The 23,650-nt window shown below is 56.6% G+C and overlaps 1 protein-coding gene across 1 annotated transcript; it reads left to right on the top strand.

Annotated features, from left to right (window-relative positions):
* Positions 1–5,604: 5,604 nt before the first annotated feature.
* Positions 5,605–7,458, top strand: LOC144674878 (uncharacterized; the record flags this gene model as incomplete). The annotated part of the gene is made up of 2 exons (XM_078536034.1): positions 5,605–5,637; positions 6,345–7,458. Coding segments are annotated over 2 exons (972 nt in total), but the record flags the coding sequence as incomplete, so codon positions are not given.
* Between the last annotated feature and the right edge of the window lie 16,192 nt (positions 7,459–23,650).

Raw genomic sequence — 23,650 nt, forward strand, 5'->3', positions numbered from 1 at the left:
CAGGGTGTCCCCGGTAGTGTGTTAATATTTACAGGGTGTCCCCGGGAGTGTGTTAATATTTACAGGGGGTCCCCGGGACTGTGTTGATATTTACAGGGGGTCTCCGGGAGTGTGTTAATATTTACAGGGGGCCCCCGGGACTGTGTTGATATTTACAGGGGGTCTCCGGGAGTGTGTTAATATTTACTGGGGCTCTCCGGGAGTGTGTTAATATTTACAGGGGGTTCCCGGGAGTGTGTTAATATTTACAGGGGGTCCCCGGGACTGTGTTGATATTTACAGGGGGTCTCCGGGAGTGTGTTAATATTTACTGGGGCTCTCCGGGAGTGTGTTAATATTTACAGGGGGTCCCTGGGAGTGTGTTAATATTTATAGAGGGTCTCCGGGAGTGTGTTAATATTTACAGGGGTTCCCCGGGAGTGTGTTAATATTTACAGGGGGTCCCCGGGAGTGTGTTAATATTTACAGGGGGTCCCCGGGAGTATGTTAATATTTACAGGGTCTCCGGGAATGTGTTAATATTTACAGGGGGTCTCTGGGAGTGGGTTAATATTCACAGGGTGTTTCTGGGAGTGGGTTAATATTCTCATTGGTTCCCCGGAAGTGTGTTAATATTTACAGGGGCTCCCCCAGAGTGTGTTAATATTTACATGGTGTCCCTGGGAGTTTGTTGATATTTATAGGAGCTTCTCCCAGATTGTCTAAATATTTTCAGGGGGTCTCCGGGACTGTGTTAATATTTGCAGGGGGTCTCCGGGAGTGTGTTAATATTTACAGGGGCTCTCCGGGAGTGTGTTAATATTTACAGGGGCTCTCCGGGAGAATGTTAATATTTACAGGTGGTCTCCGGCAGTGTGTTAATATTTACAGGGGATCTCCGGGAGTGTGTTAATATTTGCAGGGGATCTCCGGGAGTGTGTTAATATTTACAGGTGGTCTCCGGGAGAATGTTAATATTTACAGGGGGTCCCTGGGAGTGTGTTAATATTTACAGGGGCTCTCCAGGAGAATGTTAATATTTACAGGTGGTCTCCGGGAGTATGTTAATATTTACAGGGGGTCTCCGGGAGTGTGTTAATATTTACAGGTGGTCTCCGGGAGTGTGTTAATATTTACTGGTGCTCTCCGGGAGTGTGTTAATATTTACAGGGGCTCCCCGGGAGTGTGTTAATATTTACAGGGTGTCCCCGGGAGTGTGTTAATATTTACAGGGTGTCCCCGGGAGTGTGTTAATATTTATAGAGGGTCTCCGGGAGTGTGTTAATCTTTACAGGGGGTCTCCGGGAGTGTGTTAATATTTACAGGGGCTCCCCGGGAGTGTGTTAATATTTACAGGGTGTCCCCGGGAGTGTGTTAATATTTACAGGGTGTCCCCGGGAGTGTGTTAATATTTATAGAGGGTCTCCGGGAGTGTGTTAATATTTACAGGGGGTCTCCGGGAGTGTGTTAATATTTACAGTGTGTCTCCGGGAGTGTGTTAATATTTACAGGGAGTCTCCGGGAATGCGTTAGTATTTACAGGGTCTGTTTTCTTTTTGTAGATATTGCTGAAGAGATGCCAAAGATGGAGATTGACGTGTCGGTGACCGAACGCCTGGAAGTCGTGGACGAGATGCCGCCCGGTGAGACCCCCACAGTCGAATCGGCCTTTCCCTCGGCCCCCGGCCGGCCCCACCGCTGCCTCACTTGCCCCAAGTCCTTCCGCTACCCCTCGCAGCTGCTGCTGCACCAGCGGCGGCACCAGCGCGAGAAGGTGCTGAGCTGCCCCGAGTGCCGCGAGAAGTTCGCCTCGCGGCTGGAGCTCTCCCGCCACCGGCGGCTGCGGCACGAGGAGCAGGCCGGGCCCTGGCGCTGCGCCGAGTGCGGCAAGGAGTTCGCCAAGGCCCGCTCGCTCTCCGACCACCGCCGGCTGCACACGGCCGAGCGGCAGTACCGCTGTCAGCTGTGCGGCAAGTCCTTCCTCTACCCCTCCCAGCTGGCCAAGCACCGGCACGCCCACACCGGCGAGCGGCCCTGCAAGTGCCCCGTCTGCGGCAAGGGCTTCTCCGTGGCCTCCGTGCTCCAGCGGCACCAGCTCATCCACACCGGGGAGCGGCCCTACCCCTGCCCGGACTGCGGCAAGGCCTTCAGCCAGTCCTCGCACCTCAAGACGCACCGTCGGCTGCACACGGGCGAGCGGCCCTACCCCTGCGGCCTGTGCGGCAAGGCCTTCCGGGCGGCCTCCACCCTGGCCAAGCACCTGCTGGCCCACTCCCGGCCCGGCCCCCACCGCTGCGGCCAGTGCGGCAAGGAGTTCGCCCGGCCGGACTCGCTGCGGGCCCACGAGCGGGCCCACGCCTCCCCGGGCCGCCCCCTGCAGTGCCGGCTGTGCGAGCGCAGCTTCCCGTACCCGTCGCTGCTGCGCGTCCACGAGCGCTCCCACGGCGTTGCCGGCGGCGGCGGTGGCGCCGGCGGCCAGGCCCGGGCCTACCAGTGCAGCTTCTGCCCCCGGGCCTTCCCTTACCCCTCGCAGCTGGCCATGCACCAGCGCACCCACACGGGCGAGCGGCCCTTCCGCTGCAGCCTGTGCGGCAAGGGCTTCACCGTCCCCTCCAAGCTGCGCTCCCACCAGCACGTCCACACGGGCGACAAGCCCTTCAAGTGCACGGCCTGCGGCAAGGGCTTCACCCAGTCCTCGGCGCTGCTGCGGCACCAGCACACCCACACCGGCGAGCGGCTCTACCGCTGCGGCCAGTGCGGACGCTCCTTCGGCCAGTCCTCCCACCTCAAGGCACACCAGCGCACGCACGCGGGCGGCGGCGGCGAGGGGGGGGGCCGGACCCCGACCCAGCCGCCGGCCGAGGGCGGGCCCTTCATCTGCACGGCCTGCGGGCGGGGCTTCAGCCGCTTCCGCTCGGTGGCCGCCCACCGGTGCCGGGAGGGCCCACCGCCCGCCCTGCACCAGTGCGGCTTCTGCCCGCGCTCCTTCCGCTACCCCTCGCAGCTGACCCTGCACCGGCGGGTGCACACCGGCGAGCGGCCCTTCGCCTGCGGCCTGTGCGGCAAGGCCTTCGCCGTCCCCTCCAAGCTGCGGGCCCACCAGCTCACCCACACCGGCGAGCGGCCCTTCCGCTGCGCGGCCTGCGGCAAGGGCTTCACCCAGTCCTCGGCGCTGCTGCGGCACCAGCACACCCACACCGGCGAGGGCCGGGCCCACCGCTGCTCGGCCTGCGGACGCTCCTTCCGCTGGCCCGCCCACCTGCGGGCCCACCAGCAGCAGGCGCCGCCCGGCGGGCCCTGCGCCCGTGCCCAGGCCCCCGAGGAGCGGCCCTGCCCCTGCCCCCACTGCCCCAAGCGCTTCCGCTACCCCTCGCAGCTGGCCCTGCACCGCTCGGTCCACACCGGCGAGCGGCCCTTCCCCTGTGGCCCGTGCGGCCGGGCCTTCGCCTCCGCCTCCAAGCTGAGGGCCCACCAGCGGCTGCAGCACCGCGGCGGGGAGCAGGCCTCGGGCCCGGGCAGGCCCCGCAAGCCGGGACGGGCCCAGGCGGCCGGGCCCGGCGAGCCGGAGCAGGCCGGGACCGCCGGCCCTCCTCCCGCCGCCCCCCCCACCCGCTCCCACCAGTGCCCCTTCTGCCCCAAGGCTTTCCTCTACCCCTCCCGCCTGGCCCTCCACCAGCGCATCCACACCGGCGAGAGGCCCTTCCAGTGCGGCCTGTGCCGCAAGGGCTTCGCCGTCTCCTCGGCCCTGCTGCGGCACCGCCTCATCCACGCCGGGGAGCGGCCCTACGAGTGCGCCGAGTGCGGCAAGGCCTTCACCCAGTCCTCCCACCTCAAGACCCACCGGCGCCTCCACTCCGCCCCCAGGCCTCCCCCGCCCTTCCAGTGCGGCCTGTGCGGCCGGGCCTTCAGGGCCCAGAGCGGCCTGGACAAGCACCGGGCCGGCGGCTGCCCCCGGGAGGGGGAGGGGGAGGGGGAGGCCGGCCAGGACCGGGGTCAGGGCCGCCCGAGGAGGAGGAGGAGGCTCCAGCCCGGCGAGAAGCCCCACCGCTGCCCCGAGTGCCCCCGCGCCTTCCGCTACCCGTCACAGCTGAAGGCCCACGGCCGGGCCCACGCCGCCGGAGGTGGGGGTGAGGAGGCCGCCTCCCGCCGCCGGCAGGCCCCGGCGCCGCCCCCCCCTCCCCGGCACCAGTGTCCCCTCTGCCACAAGCTCTTCCGCTACCCCTCGCAGGCGGCCAAGCACCGGCTGGCCCACACCGGCGAGAGGCCCTGCGTGTGCGGCCTGTGCGGCAAGGCCTTCGCCGTCTCCTCGGCCCTGCGCCGCCACCGGCTCACCCACACCGGCGAGAGGCCCTACCGCTGCGCCGAGTGCGGCCGGGCCTTCACCCAGTCCTCCCACCTCAAGACCCACCGGCACCGGGTCCACCACCACCACCAGCGCCAACACCAGCAACAACAACAACAGGCCCAGCCTCAGCTCAAGGCCGAGCCCGGGCCCGAGCCCCAGCTCAAGGCCGAACCCGGGCCCCAGCTGCAGCCCAAGAGCGAGCCGGGCCTCCCCGGCGGCGATGGGTACCCCCAGGCCCAGCTCACCGCCCTCCCTGGCCCGGGGCAGCTCTCCCCCCCCACCCACCGCCCTCCGCTCACCGCCCTCTGCGCCGAGCAGAAGCCCCTCGGACTCCCAGAGGTGCCCTCCCACTACCCCGTCACCCACTGACCTGGCCCCCAGCCGGTGGGCTTGGGAGGGAGCGGGGAGGGGGCATCTCTCTCTCTCTCTCTCTCCCCTCTTCAGCCCCATTCCTCCCCCCTCCACCCCGAGTCGTGAGTTTACCAGTCACAACGCTGCCCCCATGTGATATCTCCACATCCCTTCTCTCTCCCCACCACCCCCTTCACACTCAGGCTTTGTGGGGGGTGGGGGTTTGGGGGGGGAGAGAAGGGCTGGATTGACCTGGATTCCCGCTCCCACAGCCCCCACCCCACCCTCCACCCCCCACCCCCACCCCCACCCGCCAGCCAGGTGGGCAAGGCCAGGGGTCCAGGCCGGACGGACGCTCGAGGTGAGACGCCGGGAGGATGGAGTGAACTCCACAGCTGGACAGTCCCTGCTGACCAGGCCCCTCCCGGGCGAGATGACCGGTCCCGGTGGGAGACGGACGGACGGCGATGGCGATGGCGGCGAGGTGGATTTCGCTGGGGTGTCAGGAGCAGAGGTCACCCGGGGTCTCGCTCGCTCCCACCAGACTCGAGCGTGCAGAGCCCCCTGAACCGGGCGGACTGGACTCCACCTCTTCCTACCCCCAACACCCCCCAACCGCTTCTCGATGGCTCCGGCCATCACCTCATCACCCGGTCAGCGGCACAGATGGACAGAGGGAGGTTAGGCTGGGCCATCCCTTCTCTCAGTGCTGGAGTTTACCTGCATGTTGGCTGGGCAAACGCAGAGAGAGAGGGAAAAGAGAGACAACGGAGAGAGAGAGAGAGAGTGCGGGGGGAGAGAGAGAGAGAGAGAGTGCGGGGGGAGAGAGAGAGAGAGTGCAGGGGGAGAGAGAGAGAGAGAGTGCAGCGGGGAGAGAGAGAGAGAGAGAGAGTGCGGGGGGAGAGAGAGAGAGAGTGCGGGGGGAGAGAGAGAGAGAGAGAGTGCAGCGGGGAGAGAGAGAGAGACTGCAGAAGGGAGAGAGAGAGTTTGGGGGAGTAAAAGAGACTGCAGGGGGGAGACAGAGAGTGCGGGAGGGAGAGAGAGTCAGAGCACAGTACAATGTAGACACTGCTGAACAGACACTGCGGAGAGAGACACTGCGGAGAGACAGAGACAGAGACACTGCGGAGCTCAGTACAACATAGACACTGTGGAGAGAGACACTGCGGAGAGAGAGACTGCGGAGAGACAGAGAGACACTGCGGAGAGAGACACTGCGGAGAGAGAGAGAGACACTGCGGAGAGAGAGACTGCGGAGAGACAGAGAGACACTGCGGAGAGAGACACTGCGGAGAGAGAGACACTGTGGAGAGAGACACTGCGGAGAGAGAGACACTGCGGAGAGAGAGACTGCGGAGAGACAGAGAGACACTGCGGAGAGAGACACTGCGGAGAGAGACACTGCGGAGAGAGACACTGCGGAGAGAGAGACACTGCGGAGAGACACTGCGGAGAGAGACACTGCGGAGAGACAGAGAGACACTGCTGAGAGAGACAGAGAGACTGCGGAGCTCAGTACAACATGGACACTGTGCTGAAGAGACATTGCGGAGAGACAGAGAGAGAGAGAGACACTGCGAAGAGACAGAGAGAGACATTGCGGAGAGACAGAGAGAGAGAGAGACACTGCGGAGAGACAGAGAGAGACATTACGGAGAGACAGAGAGAGAGAGAGAGACTGCGGAGAGAGACACTGCGGAGAGAGAGACTGCGGAGAGAGACACTGCGGAGAGAGAGACTGCGGAGAGAGACACTGCGGAGAGAGACAGAGAGAGACGCTGCGGAGGGAGACACTGCGGAGAGAGACACTGCGGAGAGAGACACTGCGGAGAGAGACGCTGCGGAGAGACACTGCGGAGAGAGACGCTGCGGAGAGAGACGCTGCGGAGAGACACTGCGGAGAGAGAGACTGCGGAGAGAGACACTGCGGAGGGAGACACTGCGGAGAGACAGAGAGACACTGCGGAGAGAGACACTGCGGAGGGAGACACTGCGGAGAGACAGAGAGACACTGCGGAGAGAGACACTACGGAGAGACACTGCGGAGAGAGACACTGCGGATAGAGACGCTGCGGAGAGACAGAGAGAGACACTGCGGAGGGAGACACTGCGGAGAGACAGAGAGACACTGCGGAGAGAGACACTGCGGAGAGAGACACTGCGGAGAGAGACACTGCGGAGAGAGACGCTGCGGAGAGAGACGCTGCGGAGAGACACTGCGGAGAGAGACACTGCGGAGAGAGACACTGCGGAGAGAGACACTGCGGAGAGAGACACTGCGGAGAGAGAGAGACTGCGAAGAGACAGAGAGAGAGAGACTGCGGAGAGAGACACTGCGGAGAGAGAGAGACTGCGGAGAGAGACACTGTGGAGAGAGAGAGACTGCGGAGAGAGACACTGCGGAGAGAGAGACACTGCGGAGAGAGAGAGACTGCGGAGAGAGAGAGAGACACTGCGGAGGGAGACACAGCGGAGAGAGACAGAGAGAGAGACTGCGGAGAGAGACACTGCGGAGAGACAGAGAGAGAGAGACTGCGGAGAGAGAGAGAGAGAGAGACTGCGGAACATCAGCAGGACATGGACACTTCCCCTTCTGCCCACTGTGTAGGGTCTTTAAGCCTGGGTCAGGATGTGACGATCAGTCACTGTACAGCATTGAAAGGCTGTCATGAAACTGTGTAACTCGTACTCTCTCTGTCTCTGTCTCTGTCTCCCGCTCTCTCTTCATATATATATGTGTATAAATATATATATATTAGAATAAAACTTCCTGTTTCACATGTCATTCACAATTAATAAAACATGAAGCAGAACAAAGCAGAAACTGTGGCTATCCGGAGAGATGTGTGGAGAGGGTGGGGAGCCGATTCTGGGAATAAGCAGCAAGCTATTGGGATACTGTACTTTATATCACGAGAGTGACGAGAGTACAAAGCCTAGAGTCACACTTACAGGGGAACCGCAGAGATGACACCACAGCTGGAGTAGCGTGGAATCGTTGGTGCACCCGGCAAGGTGTGGTTGCACTGTCGATTTAGCGGGGCGGACAAGTTAGGAGCAGGAGGAGGCCGCTCTGCCCCTCCAGCCCTGCTGCCCCGTTCAATAAGATGGTGGCTGATCTGATTGTCACCTGAACCCCACATTCCCGTCTCCCCCCCCGATAACCTTTCACCCCCTTGTTAATCCAGAATCTATCTCCCTCGGCCTTAAAAATATTCAAAGTCTCTGCTTCCACCGCCTGTTGAGGGAGAGAGTTCCAAAGACTCACCACCCTCTGAGAGAAAACATTTCCCCTCATCTCTGTCCTAAATGGGTGACCCCTTATTTTTAAACAGTGACCCCCACCCCCCCTCATTCTAGATTCTCCCACAAGAGGAAACATCCTCTCCACATCCCCCCTCCCTGTCCAAGACCCCTCAGGATCTTAAAGGTTTCAGTCAAGTGGCCTCTCACTCTTCTAAACTCCAGCGGATACGAGCCTAACCTGTCCGACCTTCCCTCATAAAACAGGCCGCGCATCCCTGCTCTTAAGTCGGGTAAACCCCTCAACTGTCCCCGGACGCCAAGGGTTAAATCGCGAGGGGAGGTTAAGCTCCAACGAGGGTTAAGCTTCCTGAAATCGAGAAGGCGAAGGGGAGATTTGGTCAAAGCGTTCAGGATGTAAATGGGAGCGGAGAGAGAGGGGGAGACCATCCCTGCTAGTCAGGGAGACTCAGACAAGGGGTGGCGGGGGGGCAACATCCCTTAGCCAAACTCAGGAGTGAAAATGAGGATAAACATCCACACTCAAAGGGCTGTTTTCAGAACTCTCTCCCGCAAACGGCAATTGACCTTGGATCAGGTCATTTTAAATCAGAGATTGATAAACTTTTACTGGCCCGCGGTATTAAGTGATACAGGGTAAAGGCGGGTCAATGAAGATAGGTCACAGACCTCGTCAAATGTCTGGGCCTCCTGTTCCTGTGTAACAGGCTCGAGGGGCTGAATGGGCCTCCTCCTGTTCCTGTGTAACAGGCTCGAGGGGCTGAATGGGCCTCCTCCTGTTCCTGTGTAACAGGCTCGAGGGGCTGAATGGGCCTCCTCCTGTTCCTGTGTAACAGGCTCAAGAGGGGCTGAATGGGCCTCCTCCTGTTCCTGTGTAACAGGCTCGAGAGGGGCTGAATGGGCCTCCTCCTGTTCCTGTGAAACAGGCTCGAGGGGCTGAATGGGCCTCCTCCTGTTCCTGTGTAACAGGCTCGAGAAGGGCTGAGGGGAGTGGGGTTTGAAGATGATTGCTACCTTTCTGGTGTTAAATGGATGTGGCAAAGCATGCGCACTGATTAAAACAGTCCTTGTTAGAAGCTGAAAGATGGGTTGGGTAGATAATGGCGGCCTCTCCTCCCGACATCTCCATCTCTCCCAGTCTGGATGAGCTATGGAAAGGAGCGTCAGGAGGAAATCCTCTCGTTGTCCGGGGGCTAAACCTTGGTCCATTGATTTTCCAGTGACTCGTTGCTCTGCAGGAATAGCAACACTTTCAGGGTGGTAACCCAGTCGGTACGGAGAAGATTAAACTCATCCACACGCTGCTCACCCTCGTACCCCAGCGATTGGGCATCTAGGGTACTCTCCCTCCACCAACACCGACGCACAGTAGCAGCAGTGTGTGTACCATCTACAAGATGCACTGCAGGAACTCACCAAGGCTCCTTCGACAGCACCTTCCAAATCCACGACCACTACCATCTAGAAGGACAAGGGCAGCAGACACATGGGAACCCCACCACCTGGAAGTTCCCCTCCGAGCCCCTCACCATCCTGACTTGGAAATATATCGGCCGTTCCTTCACTGTCGCTGGGTCAAAATCCTGGAACTCCCTCCCTAACAGCACCGTGGGTGTACCTACACCACACGGACAAAATCCTGGAACTCCCTAACAGCGCCGTGGGTGTACCTACACCACACGGACAAAATCCCGGAACTCCCTCCCTAACAGCGCCGTGGGTGTACCTACACCACACGGACAAAATCCCGGAACTCCCTCCCTAACAGCGCCGTGGGTGTACCTACACCACACGGACAAAATCCCGGAACTCCCTCCCTAACAGCGCCGTGGGTATACCTACACCACACGGACAAAATCCTGGAACACCCACCCTAACAGCGCCGTGGGTGTACCTACACCACACGGACAAAATCCTGGAACTGCCTCCCTAACAGCGCCGTGGGTGTACCTACACCACACAGACAAAATCCCGGAACTCCCTCCCTAACAGCGCCGTGGGTGTACCTACACCACACGGACAAAGTCCTGGAACTCCCTCCCTAACAGCGCCGTGGGTGTACCTACACCACACGGACAAAGTCCTGGAACTCCCTCCCTAACAGCGCCGTGGGTGTACCTACACCACACGGACAAAATCCTGGAACTCCCTCCCTAACAGCGCCGTGGGTGTACCTACACCACAGGGACAAAATCCTGGAACTCCCTCCCTAACAGCGACGTGGGTGTATCTAACCGGCACAGGCAATATCAAGGCTGCACTTTCAGAGGATCAGTACTGAGCGATTTAAACAGGAGAATGAGGATTGTAGGGTCTGGAGGAGGTTACAGAGATAGGGAGGGAGGGGGTGAGGGAGGGATTTGAACAGGAGGATGAGAATTGTAGGGGCAGGAGGGGGTTCCAGAGATAGGGAGGGAGGGGGGGCAAGGGAGGGATTTGAACAGGAGGATGAGAATTGTAGGGACTGGAAGCGGTTACAGAGATAGGGAAGGCGGGGTTGAGGGAGGGATATGAACAGGAGGATGAGAATTGTAGGGGCTGGAGGAGGTTACAGAGATAGGGAGGGAGGGGGAGAGGGAGGTATTTGAACAGGAGGATGAGAATTGTAGGGGCTGGAGGAGGTTACAGAGATAGGGAGGGAGGGGATGAGGGAGGGATTTGAACAGGAGGGTGAGAATTGTAGGGGCTGGAGGAGGTTACAGTGATAGGGAGGGACGGGGTGAGGGAGGGATTTGAACAGGAGGATGAGAATTGTCGGGGCTGGAGTAGGTTACAGAGATAGGGAGGGAGGGGGTGAGGGAGGGATTTGAACAGGAGGATGAGAATTGTCGGGGCTGGAGTAGGTTACAGAGATAGGGAGGGAGGGTTTGAAGGAGGGATTTGAACAGAAGGATGAGAATTGTAGGGGCTGGAGGAGGTTACAGAGATAGGGAGGGAGGTGGTGAGGGAGGGAGTTGAACAGGAGGATGAGAATTGTTGCAGTTGGAGGAGGTTACAGAGATAGGGAGGGAGGGGCTGAGGGAGTGATTTGAACAGGAAGATGAGAATTGTAGGGTCTGGAGGCGGTTACAGAGATAGGGAGAGAGGGGGTGAGGGAGGCATTTGAGCAGGAAGAAGGGAACTGTAGGGGCTGGAAGAGGTTACAGAGATAGGGAGCGAGGGAGTGATGGAGGGAGTTGAACAGGAGGGTGAGAATTGGAGGGGCTGGAGGAGGTTACAGAGATAGGGCGGGAGGGGTGAGGGAGGGTTTTGAACAGGAGGATGAGAATTGTGGGGGCTGGACGAGGTTACGGAGATAGGGAGGGAGGGGGTGAGGGAGGGATTTGAATAGGAGGATTGGAATTGTAGGAGCTGGAGGAGGTTACAGAGATAGGGAGGGAGGGGGTGAGGGAGGGATTTGAACAGGAGGATGATTATTGTAGGGGCTGGAGGAGTTTACAGATATACGGAGGGAGGGATTTGAACAGGAGGATGAGAATCGCAGGGGCTGAAGGAGGTTGCAGAGATAGGGAGGGAAGGTTGTGAGGGAGTGATTTGAACAGGAGGATGAGAAGTGTAGGGGCCGGAGGAGGTTACAGAGAAAGGGAGGGAGGGGGTGAAGGAGGGATTTGAATAGGAGGATGGGTATTGTAGGGGCAGGAGGAGGTTACAGAGATAGGGAGGGAGTGGGTGAAGGAGGGATTTGAATAGGAGGTTGGGAATTGTAGGGGCTGGAGGAGTTTACAGAGATAGTGAGGGATGGGGTGAGGGAGGGATTTGAATAGGAGGATGCGAATTGTAGGAGTTGGAGGAGGTTACAGAGATAGGGAGGGAAGGTTGTGAGGGCCGGATTTGAACAGGAGGATGAGAATTATTGGAGCTGGAGATTACAGAGATAGGGAGGGATGAGGCAAGGGAGGGATTTGAGCATGAGGAAGGGAACTGTAGGGGCTGAAGGAGGTTAAGGAGATAGTGAAGGAGAGGATGTGGGAGGGATTTCAACAGGAGGATGAGAATTGAAGGGGCTGGAGGAGGTTACAGAGATAGGGAGGGAGGGGGTGAGGGGGGGATTTGAACAGGAGGATGAGAATTGTAGGGTCTGGAGGAGGTACAGAGACAGGGAGGGAGGTGTCAAGGGAGGGATTTGAACAGGAGGACGAGAATTGTAGGGTCTGGAGGAGGTACAGAGACAGGGAGGGAGGTGGCGAGGGAGGGATTTGAACAGGAGGATGAGAATTGTAGGGGCTGGAGGAGGTTACAGAGATAGGGAGGGAGGGGGTGAGGGAGGGATTTGAACGGGAGGATGAGAACTGTAGGAGCTGGAGGTTACAGGGATAGGGAGGGATGAGGCAAGGGAGGGATTTGAGCATAAGGAAGGGAACTGTAGGGGCTGGAGGAGGTTAAGGAGATAGTGAGGGAGATGATGTGGGAGGGATTTGAAGAGGAGGATGAGAATTGTATGGGCTGGAGGAGGTTACAGAGATAGGGAGGGAGGGGGTGAGGGAGGGATTTGAAGAGGAGGATGCGAATTGTATGGGCTGGAGGAGGTTACAGAGATAGGGAGGGAGGGGGTGAGGGAGGGATTTGAACAGGAGGATGAGAATTGTAGGGGCTGGAGGAGGTTACAGAGATAGGGAGGGAGGGGGTGAGGGACGGATTTGACCAGGATGCTAAGAATTGTAGGGGCTGGAGGATGTTACAGAGATAGGGAGGGTGGGGGTGAGGGAGGTATCTCAAGATGAGGATGAGAATTGTAGGGGCTGGTGCGGGTTAAAGAGATAGGGAGGGTGGGGTTGAGGGAGGGATTTGAAGAGGAGCATGAGAATTGTAGGGGCTGGAGGAGGTTACAGAGATTGGGAGGGTGGGGGAGAGGGAGGGATGTGAACAGGAGGATGGGAATTGTAGGGGCTGGAGAAGGTTACAGAGATAGGGAGTGAGGGAGGGATTTGAACAGGAGGATGGGAACTGTAGGGGCTGGAGGAGGTTACAGAGATAGGGAGGGAGGGGGTGAGGGAGGGATTTGAATAGGAGGATGGGAATTGTAGGGGATGGAGGAGGTTACAGAGATAGGGAGGGGGGGTGAGGGAGGGATTTGAACTGGAGTGTGAGAATTGTAGGGGCTGGAGGAGGTTCCAGAGATAGGGAGGGAGGGGTTGAGGGAGGGATTTGAACAGGAGGATGAGAATTGTAGGGGATGGAGGAGGTTACAGAGATAGGGACGGATGTGGTGAGGGAGGGATTTGAACAGGAGGATGAGAATTGTAGGGGATGGAGGAGGTTACAGAGATAGGGAGGGAGGGGTGAGGGAGGGATTTGAACAGAAGGATGAGAATTGTAGGGGCTGGAGGAGGTTACAGAGAAATGGAGGGAGGGGTTGAGGCAGGGATTTCATCAGGAGGATGAGAATTGTATGGGCTGGAGGAGGTTACAGAGATAGGGAGGGAGGGGGTGAGGGAGGGATTTGAACAGGCGGATGAGAATTGTAGGGGCTGGAGGAAGATACAGAGATAGGGAGGGAGGGCTGAGGGAGGGATTTGAACAGGAGGATGAGAATTGTAGGGGCTGGAGGAGGTTACAGAGATAGGGAGGAAGGGGGTGAGGGAGGGATTTCAACAGGAGGATGAGAATTGTAGCGGATGGAGGAGATTACAGAGATAGGGAGGGGGGTTGAGGGAGGTATTTGAACTGGAGTGTGAGAATTGTATGGGCTGGAGGAGGTTCCAGAGATAGGGAGATGGGGTTGAGGGAGGGATTTGAAGAGGAGCATGAGAATTGTAGGGGCTGGAGAAGGTTACAGAGATAGGGAGGGAGCGAGTGAGGGAGGGATTTGAACAGGAGGATGGGAACTGTAGGGGCTGGAGGAGGTTACAGAGATAGGGTGGGAGGGGGTGAGGGAGGGATTTGAATAGGAGGATGGGAATTGTAGGAGCTGGAGGAGGTTACATAGATAGGGAGGGAGGCGGAGAGGGAAGGATTTGAACAGGAGGATGAGAATAGTAGGGCTGGAGGATGTTACAGAGTTAGGGAGGTAGTGGGTGAGGGAGGGATTTGAACAGGAGAATGGGAATTGTTGAGGCTGAATGAGGTTACAGAGATAGGGATGGAGGGGGTGAGGGAGGGATTTGAATAGGAGGATGGGAATTTTAGGGGCTGGAGGAGGTTACACAGATACGGAGGGAGGGGGTGAGGGATGGATTTGAACAGGAGGATGAGATTTGTTGGTACTGGAGTAGGTTACAGAGATAGAGAGGGAGGGTTTGAAGGAGGGATTTGAACAGGAGGATGAGAATTGGAGGGGCTGGAGGTTACAGAGATAGGGAGGGAGGGGGTGAGGGAGGGATTTATGTTGGAGGATGGGAATTGTTGGAGCTGGAGTTTACAGAGATAGGGAGGGATGAGTCAAGGGAGGGATTTGAGCACGAGGAAGGGAACTGTAGGGGCTGGAGGAGGTTAAGGAGATAGTGAGGGAGGGGGTGAGGGAGGGATTTGAACAGGAGGATGAGAATTATAAGAGGTGGAGGTTACAGAGATAGGGAGCGATGAGGCAAGGGAGGGATTTGAGTACGGGGAAGGGAACTGTAGGGGCTGGAGGAGGTTAAGTAGATAATGAGGCAGAGGATGTGGGAGGGATTTGAAAAGGAGGATGAGAATTGTATGGGCTGGAGGAGTTTACAGAGACAGGGAGGGAGGGGGTGAGGGAGTTATTTGAAGAGGAGGATGAGAATTGTAGGGACTGGAGGAGGTTACAGAGATAGGGATGGAGGGGCTGAGGGAGGGATTTGAAGAGGAGCATGAGAATTGTCGGGGCTGGAGGAGGTTACAGAGATCGGGATGGGGTGAGGGAGGGAATTGAACAGGAGGATGAGAATTGTAGAGGCTGGAGGGAGTTACAGAGATAGGGAGTAAGGGGGTGAGGGAGGGATTTGAACTGGAGTGTGAGAATTGTAGGGGCTGGAGGAGGTTACAGAGATAGGGACGGATGGGGAGAGGGAGGGATTTGAACAGGAGGATGAGAATTGTAGGGGATGGAGGAGGTTACAGAGATAGGGAGGGAGGGGGTGAGGGAGGGATTTGAACAGGAGGATGGGAATTGTTGTGTCTGGTGGAGGTTACAGAGATAGGGAGGGAGTGGCTGAGGGAAGGATTTGAACAGGAGGCTGAGAATCGTAGAGCTGGAGGATGTTACAGAGATAGGGAGGTAGGGGGTGAGGGAGGGATTTGTACAAGAGGATGGGAATTGTTGAGGCTGGATGAGGTTACAGAGATAGGGAGGGAGGGTGTGAGGGAGGGATTTGAAGAGGAGAATGAGAATTGTAGGGGCTGGAGGAGGTTACATAGATAGGGAGGGATGTGGCGAGGGAGGGATTTGAAGAGGAGAATGAGAATTGTAGGGACTGGAGGAGGGTACAGAGATAGGGATGGAGGGGCTGAGGGAGGGATTTGAAGAGGAGCATGAGAATTGTCGGGGCTGGAGGAGGCTACAGAGATCGGGATGGGGTGAGGGAGGGAATTGAACAGGAGGATGAGAATTGTAGAGGCTGGAGGGAGTTACAGAGATAGGGAGTAAGGGGGTGAGGGAGGGATTTGAACTGGAGTGTGAGAATTGTAGGGGCTGGAGGAGGTTACAGAGATAGGGACGGATGGGGAGAGGGAGGGATTTCATCAGGAGGATGAGAATTGTAGGGGATGGAGGAGGTTACAGAGATAGGGAGGGAGGCGGTGAGGGAGGGATTTGAATAGGAGGATGAGAATTGTAGGGACTGGAGGAGGTTCCAGACATAGGGAGGGAGGGGGAGAGGGAGGGATTTGAACAGGAGGATGGGAATTGTTGTGTCTGGTGGAGGTTACAGAGATAGGGAGGGAGGGGGTGAGGGAGGGATTTGACCATGATGATGATAATTGTAGGGGCTGGAGGAGGTTGCAGAGATAGGGAGGAAGGGGGTGAGTGAGGTATTTCAAGAGGAGGATGAGAATTGTAGGGGCTGGAGGGGGTTACAGAGATAGGGAGGGAGGGGTTGAGGGAGGGATTTGAAGAGGAGCATGAGAATTGTCGGGGCTGGAGGAGGTTACAGAGATAGGGAGGGAAGGAGTGAGGGAGGGATTTGTACATGCCGATGAGAATTGTAGAGGCTGGAGGAGTTTACAGACATAGGGACGGATGGGGTGAGGGAGGGATTTGAACAGGAGGATGAGAATTGTAGTGGATGGAGGAGCTTACAGAGATAGGGAGGGAGGCGGTGAGGGAGGGATTTGAATAGGAGGATGATAATTGTAGGGACTGGAGGAGGTTACAGAGATAGGGAGGGAGGGGCTGAGGGAAGGATTTGAACAGGAGGATGAGAATTGTGGTGCTGGAGGAGGTTACAGAGATAGGGAGGTAGGGGGTGAGGGAGGGATTTGAACAGGTGGATGGAAATTGTTGAGGCTGGATGAGGTTACAGAGATAGGGAGGGATGGGGTGAGGGAGGGATTTGAACAGAAGGATGAGAATTGTAGGGGCTGGAGGAGGTTACAGAGAAATGGAGGGAGGGGTTGAGGGAGGGATTTCAACAGGAGGATGAGAATTGTAGGGGCTGGAGGAGGTTACAGAGATAGGGAGGGAGGGGGTGAGGGAGGGATTTGAACAGGCGGATGAGAATTGTAGGGGCTGGAGGAAGATGCACAGATAGGGAGGGAGGGCTGAGGGAGGGATTTGAACAGGAGGATGAGAATTGTAGTGGCTGGAGGATGTTACAGAGATAGGGAGCGAGGAGGTGAGGGAGGGATTTGAACAGGAGGATGAGAATTGTAGGGGCTGGAGGAGGTTACAGAGATAGGGAGGAAGGGGGTGAGGGAGGGATTTCAACAGGAGGATGAGAATTGTAGCGGATGGAGGAGATTACAGAGAAAGGGAGGGGGGTTGAGGGAGGTATTTGAACTGGAGTGTGAGAATTGTAGCGGCTGGAGGAGGTTCCAGAGATAGGGAGATGGGGTTGAGGGAGGGATTTGAACAGGAGGATGAGAATTGTACGGGCTGGAGGAGGTTACAGAGATAAGGAGGGAGAGGGCGAGGGAGGGATTTGAACAGGTGAATGAGAATTGTAGGGCCTGGAGGAGGTTACAGAGAATGGGAGCGAGGGAGTGAGGGAGGGATTTGAACAGGAGGGTGTGTATTGTAGGAGCTGGAGGTGGTAACAGAGATAGGGAGGGAGGTGAGTGAGGGAGGATTTTGAACAAGATGAGAATGGTAGGGGCTGGAGGAGGTTACAGAGATAGGGAGGGAGGTGGTGAGGGAGGTATTTGAATAGGAGGTTGGGAATTGAAGGGGCTGGAGGGGGATACGGAGATAGGGAGGGAAGGTTTTGAGGGAGGGATTTGAACAGGAGGATCAGAATTGTAGGGGCCGGAGGAGGTTACAGAGATAGGGAGGGAGGGAGTGAGGGAGGGATTTGAACAGGAGGATGAGAATTGTAGGGTCTGGAGGAGGTTACAGAGACAGGGAGGGAGGGGGTGAGGGAGGGATTTGAACAGGTGAATGAGAATTGTAGGGGCTGGAGGTTACAGAGATAGGGAGGGTGGGTGTGAGGGAGGGATTTGAACAGGAGGATGAGAATTGTAGGAGCTGGAGGTTACAGAGATAGGGAGGGATGAGGCAATGTAGGGATTTAAGCACGAGGAAGGGAACTCTAGCGGCTGGAGGAGGTTAAGAAGATAGGGAGGGAGAGGATGTGGGAGCGATTTGAAGAGGAGGATGAGAATTGTAGGGTCTGGTGGAGGTTACAGAGATAAAGAGGGAGGGGGTGAGGGAGGGATTTGAACAGGAGGATGAGAATTGTAGTGACTGGAGGAGGTTCCAGAGATAGGGAGTGAAGGGGAGAGGGAGGGATTTGAACAGGAGGATGGGAATTGTTGAGGCTGGATGAGGTTACAGAGATAGGGAGGGAGGTGGTGAGGTAGGGATTTGAACAGGAGGATGAGAATTGTAGGGGCTGGAGGAGGTTACAGAGATAGGGAGGGATGAGGCAAGGGAGGGATTTGAGCACGAGGAAGGGAACTATAGGGGCTGGAGGAGGTTCCAGACATAGGGAGGGAGGGTGTGAGGGAGGGATTTGAAGAGGAGAATGAGAATTGTAGGGACTGGAGGACGTTACAGAGATAGGAATGGAGGGGCTGAGGGAGGGATTTGAACAGGAGGATGAGAATTGTAGGGTCTGGAGGAGTTTTCAGAGATAGGGAGGGACGTGTCGAGGGAGGGATTTGAAGAGGAGAATGAGAATTGTAGGGGCTGGAGGAGGTTACAGAGATAGGGAGGGAAGGGGAGAGGGAGGGGTTTGATGAGGAGAATGAGAATTGTAGGGGCTGAAGGAGGTTACAGAGAGGGAGGGAGGGTGAGAGGGAGGGGTTTGAACAGGAGGATGAGAATTGTAGGAGCTGGAGGGGGTACAGAGATAGGGAGTGAGGGGTAGAGGGAGGGATTTGAAGAGGAGAATGAGAATTGTCGGTGCTGGAGGAGGTTACAGAGCTAGGGATGGGGTGAGGGAGGGATTTGAACAGGAGGATGAGAATTGTAGGGCATGGAGGAGGTTACAGAGATAGGAAGGCATCGGTGAGGGAGGGATTCGAACTGGAGTGTGAGAATTGTAGGGGCTGGAGGAGGTTACAGAGATAGGGAGGGAGGGGGTGAGAGAGGGATTTGAACAGGAGGATGAGAATTGCTGCGGATGGAGGAGGTTACAGTGATAGGTAGGGGGGTGAGGGAGGGATTTGAACTGGAGTGTGAGAATTGTAGGGGCTGGAGGAGGTTACAGAGATAGGGACGGATGGGGTGAGGGATGTATTTGAACAGGAGGATGAGAATTGTAGGGGATAGAGGAGGTTACAGAGATTGGGAGGGAAGGGTGAGGGAGGGATTTGAACAGGAGGATGAGAATTGTAGGGGCTGGAGGAGTTTACAGAGATAGGGAGGGAGGGGGTGAGGGAGGGCTTTGAACAGGAGGGTGAGAATTGTAGGGTCTGGAGGAGGTTACAGAGATAGGAACGGAGGGGTGATGGAGGGATTTGAACAGGAGGATGAGAATTGTAGGGGATGGAGGAGGTTACAGAAATAGGGAGGGAGGGGTGAGGGAGTGATTTGAACAGCAGGATGAGAATTGTAGGGACTGGAGGGTGTTACAGGGATAGGGAGTGAGGGGATGAGGGAGGGATTTGAATAGGAGGATGGGAATTGTAGGGGCCGGAGGAGGTGACTCAGATAGGGAGGGAGGGGTGAGGGAGGGATTTGAACAGGTGGATGAGAATTGTAGAAGCTGGAGGTTACAGAGATAGGAAGGGATGAGGCAAGGGAGGGATTTGAACACGAGGAAGGGAACTGTAGTGGCTGGAGGAGGTTAAGGGGATAGTGAGGGAGAGGATGTGGGAGGGGTTTGAAGAGGAGGATGAGAATTGTAGGGACTGGAGGAGGTTACAGAGATAGGGAGAGAGGGGGTGAGGGAGGGATTTGAACAGGAGGATGAGAATTGTAGGGGCTGGAGGAGGTTACAGAGATAGGGAGGGAGGGGGTGAGGGAGGGATTTGAACAGAAGGATGAGAATTATTGGAGCTGGAGGTTACAGAGATAGGGAGGGATGAGGCAAGGGAGGGATTTGAGCACGAGGAAGGGGACTGTAGGGGCTAGAGGAGGTTAAGGAGATAGTGAAGGAGAGGATGTGGGAGGGATTTGAGGAGGAGAATGAGAAATGAAGGGGCTGGAGTAGGTTACAGAGATATGGAGGGAGGGGGTGAGCGAGGGCTTTGAACAGTAGGGTGAGAATTGTAGGGGCTGGAGGAGGTTACAGAGATAGGGAGGGAGGGGGTGAGGGAGGGATTTGAACAGGAGGATGAGAATTGTATGGGCTGGAGGAGGTTACAGAGATAGGGAGGGAGGGGGTGAGGGAGGGATTTGAACAGGAGGATGAGAATTGTAGGGGCTGGAGGAGGTTACAGAGATATGGACGGATGTGGTGAGGGAGGGATTTGAGCAGGAGGATGAGAATTGTAGGGGATGGAGGAGGTTACAGAGATAGGGAGGGAGGGGTGAGGGAGGGATTTGAACAGGAGAATGAGAATTGTAGGGGTTGCACGAGTATACAGCGATAGGGAGGGAGCGTGTGAGGGAGAGATTTGAACAGGAGGATGAGAATTGTAGGGGCTGGAGGAGGTTACAGAGATAGGGAGGGAGGGGGTGAGGGAGGGATATGAACAGGAGGATCAAAATTGTAGGGTTTGGAGGAGGTTAGAGAGAAATGGAGAGAGGGAGTGAGGGAGGGATTTGAACAGGAGGATGAGAATTGTCGGGGCTGGAGTAGGTTACAGAGATAGGGAGGGAGGGGGTGAGGGATGGATTTGAACAGGAGGATGAGAATTGTCGGGGTTGGAGTCGGTTACAGAGATAGGGAGGGAGGGTTTGAAGGAGGGATTTGAACAGGAGGATGAGAATTGTAGGGGGTGGAGGAGGTTACAGAGATAGGGAGGGAGGTGGTGAGGGAGGGAGTTGAACAGGAGGATGAGAATTGTTGCAGTTGGAGGAGGTTACAGAGATAGGGAGGGAGGGGCTGAGGGAGTGATTTGAACAGGAGGATGAGAATTTTAGGGGCTGGAGGAGGTTACAGAGATAGGGAGGGAGGGGCTGAGGGAGTGATTTGAACAGGAAGATGAGAATTTTAGGGGCTGGAGGAGGTTACAGAGATAGGCAGGGAGGGGGCGAGGGAGGCATTTGAGCAGGAGGAAGGGATCTGTAGGGGCTGGAAGAGGTTACAGAGATAGGGAGCGAGGGAGTGAGGGAGGGAGTTGAACAGGAGGGTGAGAATTGGAGGGGCTGGAGGCGGTTACAGAGATAGGGCGGGAGGGGTGAGGGAGGGTTTTGAACAGGAGGATGAGAATTGTGGGGGCTGGACGAGGTTACGGAGATAGGGAGGGAGGGGGTGAGGGAGGGATTTGAACAGGAGGATGGGAATTGTAGGAGCTGGAGGAGGTTACAGAGATAGGGAGGGAGGGGGTGAGGGAGGGATTTGAATAGGAGGATGAGAATTGTAGGGGCTGGAGGAGTTTACAGAGATAGGGTGGGAGGGGGTGAGGGAGGGATTTGAACAGGAGGATGGGAATTGTAGGGGATGGAGGAGGTTACAGAGACAGGGAGGGAGAGGGTGAGGGAGGAATTTGAACAGGTGAATGAGAATAGTAGCAGCTGGAGGTTACAGAGTTAGGGAGGGATGAGGCAACGTAGGGATTTAAGCACGAGGAAGGGAACTCTAGCGCCGGAGGAGGTTAAGAAGATAGTGAGGGAGAGGATGTGGGAGCGATTTGAAGAGGAGGATGAGAATTGTAGGGTCGGGAGGAGGTTACAGAGATAGGGAGGGATCGGTGAGGGAGGGATTCGAACTGGAGTGTGAGAATTGTAGGGGCTGGAGGAGGTTACAGAGATAGGGAGGGAGGGGGTGAGAGAGGGATTTGAGCAGGAGGATGAGAATTGTTGCGGATGGAGGAGGGTACAGAGATAGGGAGGGGGGGTGAGGGATGGATTTGAACTGGAGTGTGAGAATTGTAGGGGCTGGAGGAGGTTACAGAGATAGGGACGGATGGGGTGAGGGAGGGATTTGAACAGGAGGATGAGAATTGAAGGGGATAGAGGAGGTTACAGAGATAGAGAGGGAAGGGTGAGGGAGGGATTTGAACAGGAGGATGAGAATTGTAGGGGCTGGACGAGTTTACAGAGACAGGGAGGGAGGGGGTGAGGGAGGGCTTTGAACAGGAGGGTGAGAATTGTAGTGTCTGGAGGAGGTTACAGAGATAGGAACGGAGGGGGTGATGGAGGGATTTGAAAGGAGGATGAGAATTGTAGGGGATGGAGGAGGTTACAGAAATAGGGAGGGAGGGTTGAGGGAGTGATTTGAACAGCAGGATGAGAATTGTAGGGGCTGGAGGGTGTTACAGGGATAGGGTGTGAGGGGGTGAGGGAGGGATTTGAACTGGAGGGTGAGAATTGTAGGGGCTGGATGAGTTAACAAAGATAGGGAGGGAGGGGGTGATGGAGGGATTTGAATAGGAGGATGGGAATTGTAGGGGCTGGAGGAGGTTTCAGAGATAGGGAGGGAGGGAGTAAGGGAGGGATTTGAACAGGAGGATGGGAATTGTAGGGGCTGGAGGAGGTGACTCAGATAGGGAGGGAGTGGGTGAGGGACGGATTTGAACAGGTGGATGAGAATTGTAGGAGCTGGAGGTTACAGAGATAGGAAGGGATGAGGCACGGGAGGGATTTGAGCACGAGGAAGGGAACTGTAGTGGCTGGAGGAGGTTAAGGGGATAGTGAGGGAGAGGATGTGGGAGGGATTTGAAGAGGAGGATGAGAATTGTAGGGACTGGAGGAGGTTACAGAGATAGGGAGAGAGGGGGTGAGGGAGGGATTTGAACAGGAGGATGAGAATTGTAGGGGCTGGAGGAGGTTACAGAGATAGGGAGAGAGGGGTGAGGGAGGGGTTTGAAGAGGAGAATGAGAATTGTAGGGGCTGGAGGAGGTTACAGAGATATGGAGGGACGGGGCGAGGGAGGGGTTTGAACAGGAGGATGAGAATTGTAGGGGCTGGAGGAGGTTACAGAGATAGGGAGGGAGGGGATGAGGGAGGGATTTGAACAGGATGGTGAGAATTGTAGGGGCTGGAGGAGGTTCCAGAGATAGGGAGGGAGGGGGGTGAGAGAGGGATTTGAACAGGAGGATGGGGATTGTTTGTGCTGGAGGAGGTAACAGAGATAGGGAGGGAGGAGGTGATGGACGGATTTGAACATGAGGATGAGAATTGTAGGGGCTGGAGGATTTTACAGGGATAGGGAGGGAGGGGGTGAGGGACGGATTTGAACAGGAGGATGAGAATTGTAGGGGCTGGAGGAGGTTACAGTGATAGGGAGGGAGGGGGTGAGGGAGGGGTTTGAACAGGAGGATGAGAATTGTCGGGGCTGGAGTATGTTACAGAGATAGGGAGGGAGGGGTTGAAGGAGGGATTTGAACAGGAGGATGAGAATTGTAGGGGCTGGAGGAGGTTACAGAGATAGGGAGGGAGGTGGTGAGGGAGGGAGTTGAACAGGAGGATGAGAATTGTTGCAGTTGGAGGAGGTTACAGAGATAGGGAGGGAGGGGCTGGAGGAGGTTACAGAGATAGGGAGGGAGGGTGTGAGGGAGGGATTTGAACAGGAAGATGAGAATTGTAGGGGCTGGAGGAGGTTATAGAGATAGGGAGGGAGGGGGCCAGGGAGGCATTTGAGCAGGAGGAAGGGATCTGTAGGGGCTGGAAGAGGTTACAGAGATAGGGAGCGAGGGAGTGAGGGAGGGAGTTGAACAGGAGGGTGAGAATTGGAGGGGCTGGAGGAGGTTACAGAGATAGGGCGGGAGGGGTGAGGGAGGGTTTTGAACAGGAGGATGAGAATTGTGGGGGCTGGACGAGGTTACGGAGATAGGGAGGGAGGGGGTGTTGGAGGGATTTGAATAGGAGGATGTGAATTGTAGGAGCTGGAGGAGGTTACAGAGATAGGGAGGGAGGGGGTGAGGGAGGGATTTGAACAGGAGGATGATTATTGTAGGGGCTGGAGGAGTTTACAGAGATGCGGAGGGAGGGTTTTGAGGGAGGGATTTGAACAGGAGGATGAGAATCGTAGGGGCTGGAGGAGGTTACAGAGATAGGGAGGGAAGATTATGAGGGAGTGATTTGAACAGGAGGATGAGAAGTG

Source organism: Cetorhinus maximus, unplaced genomic scaffold, assembly GCF_964194155.1.
Source record: "Cetorhinus maximus unplaced genomic scaffold, sCetMax3.hap1.1 HAP1_SCAFFOLD_845, whole genome shotgun sequence".
Classification (NCBI taxonomy): domain Eukaryota; kingdom Metazoa; phylum Chordata; class Chondrichthyes; order Lamniformes; family Cetorhinidae; genus Cetorhinus; species Cetorhinus maximus.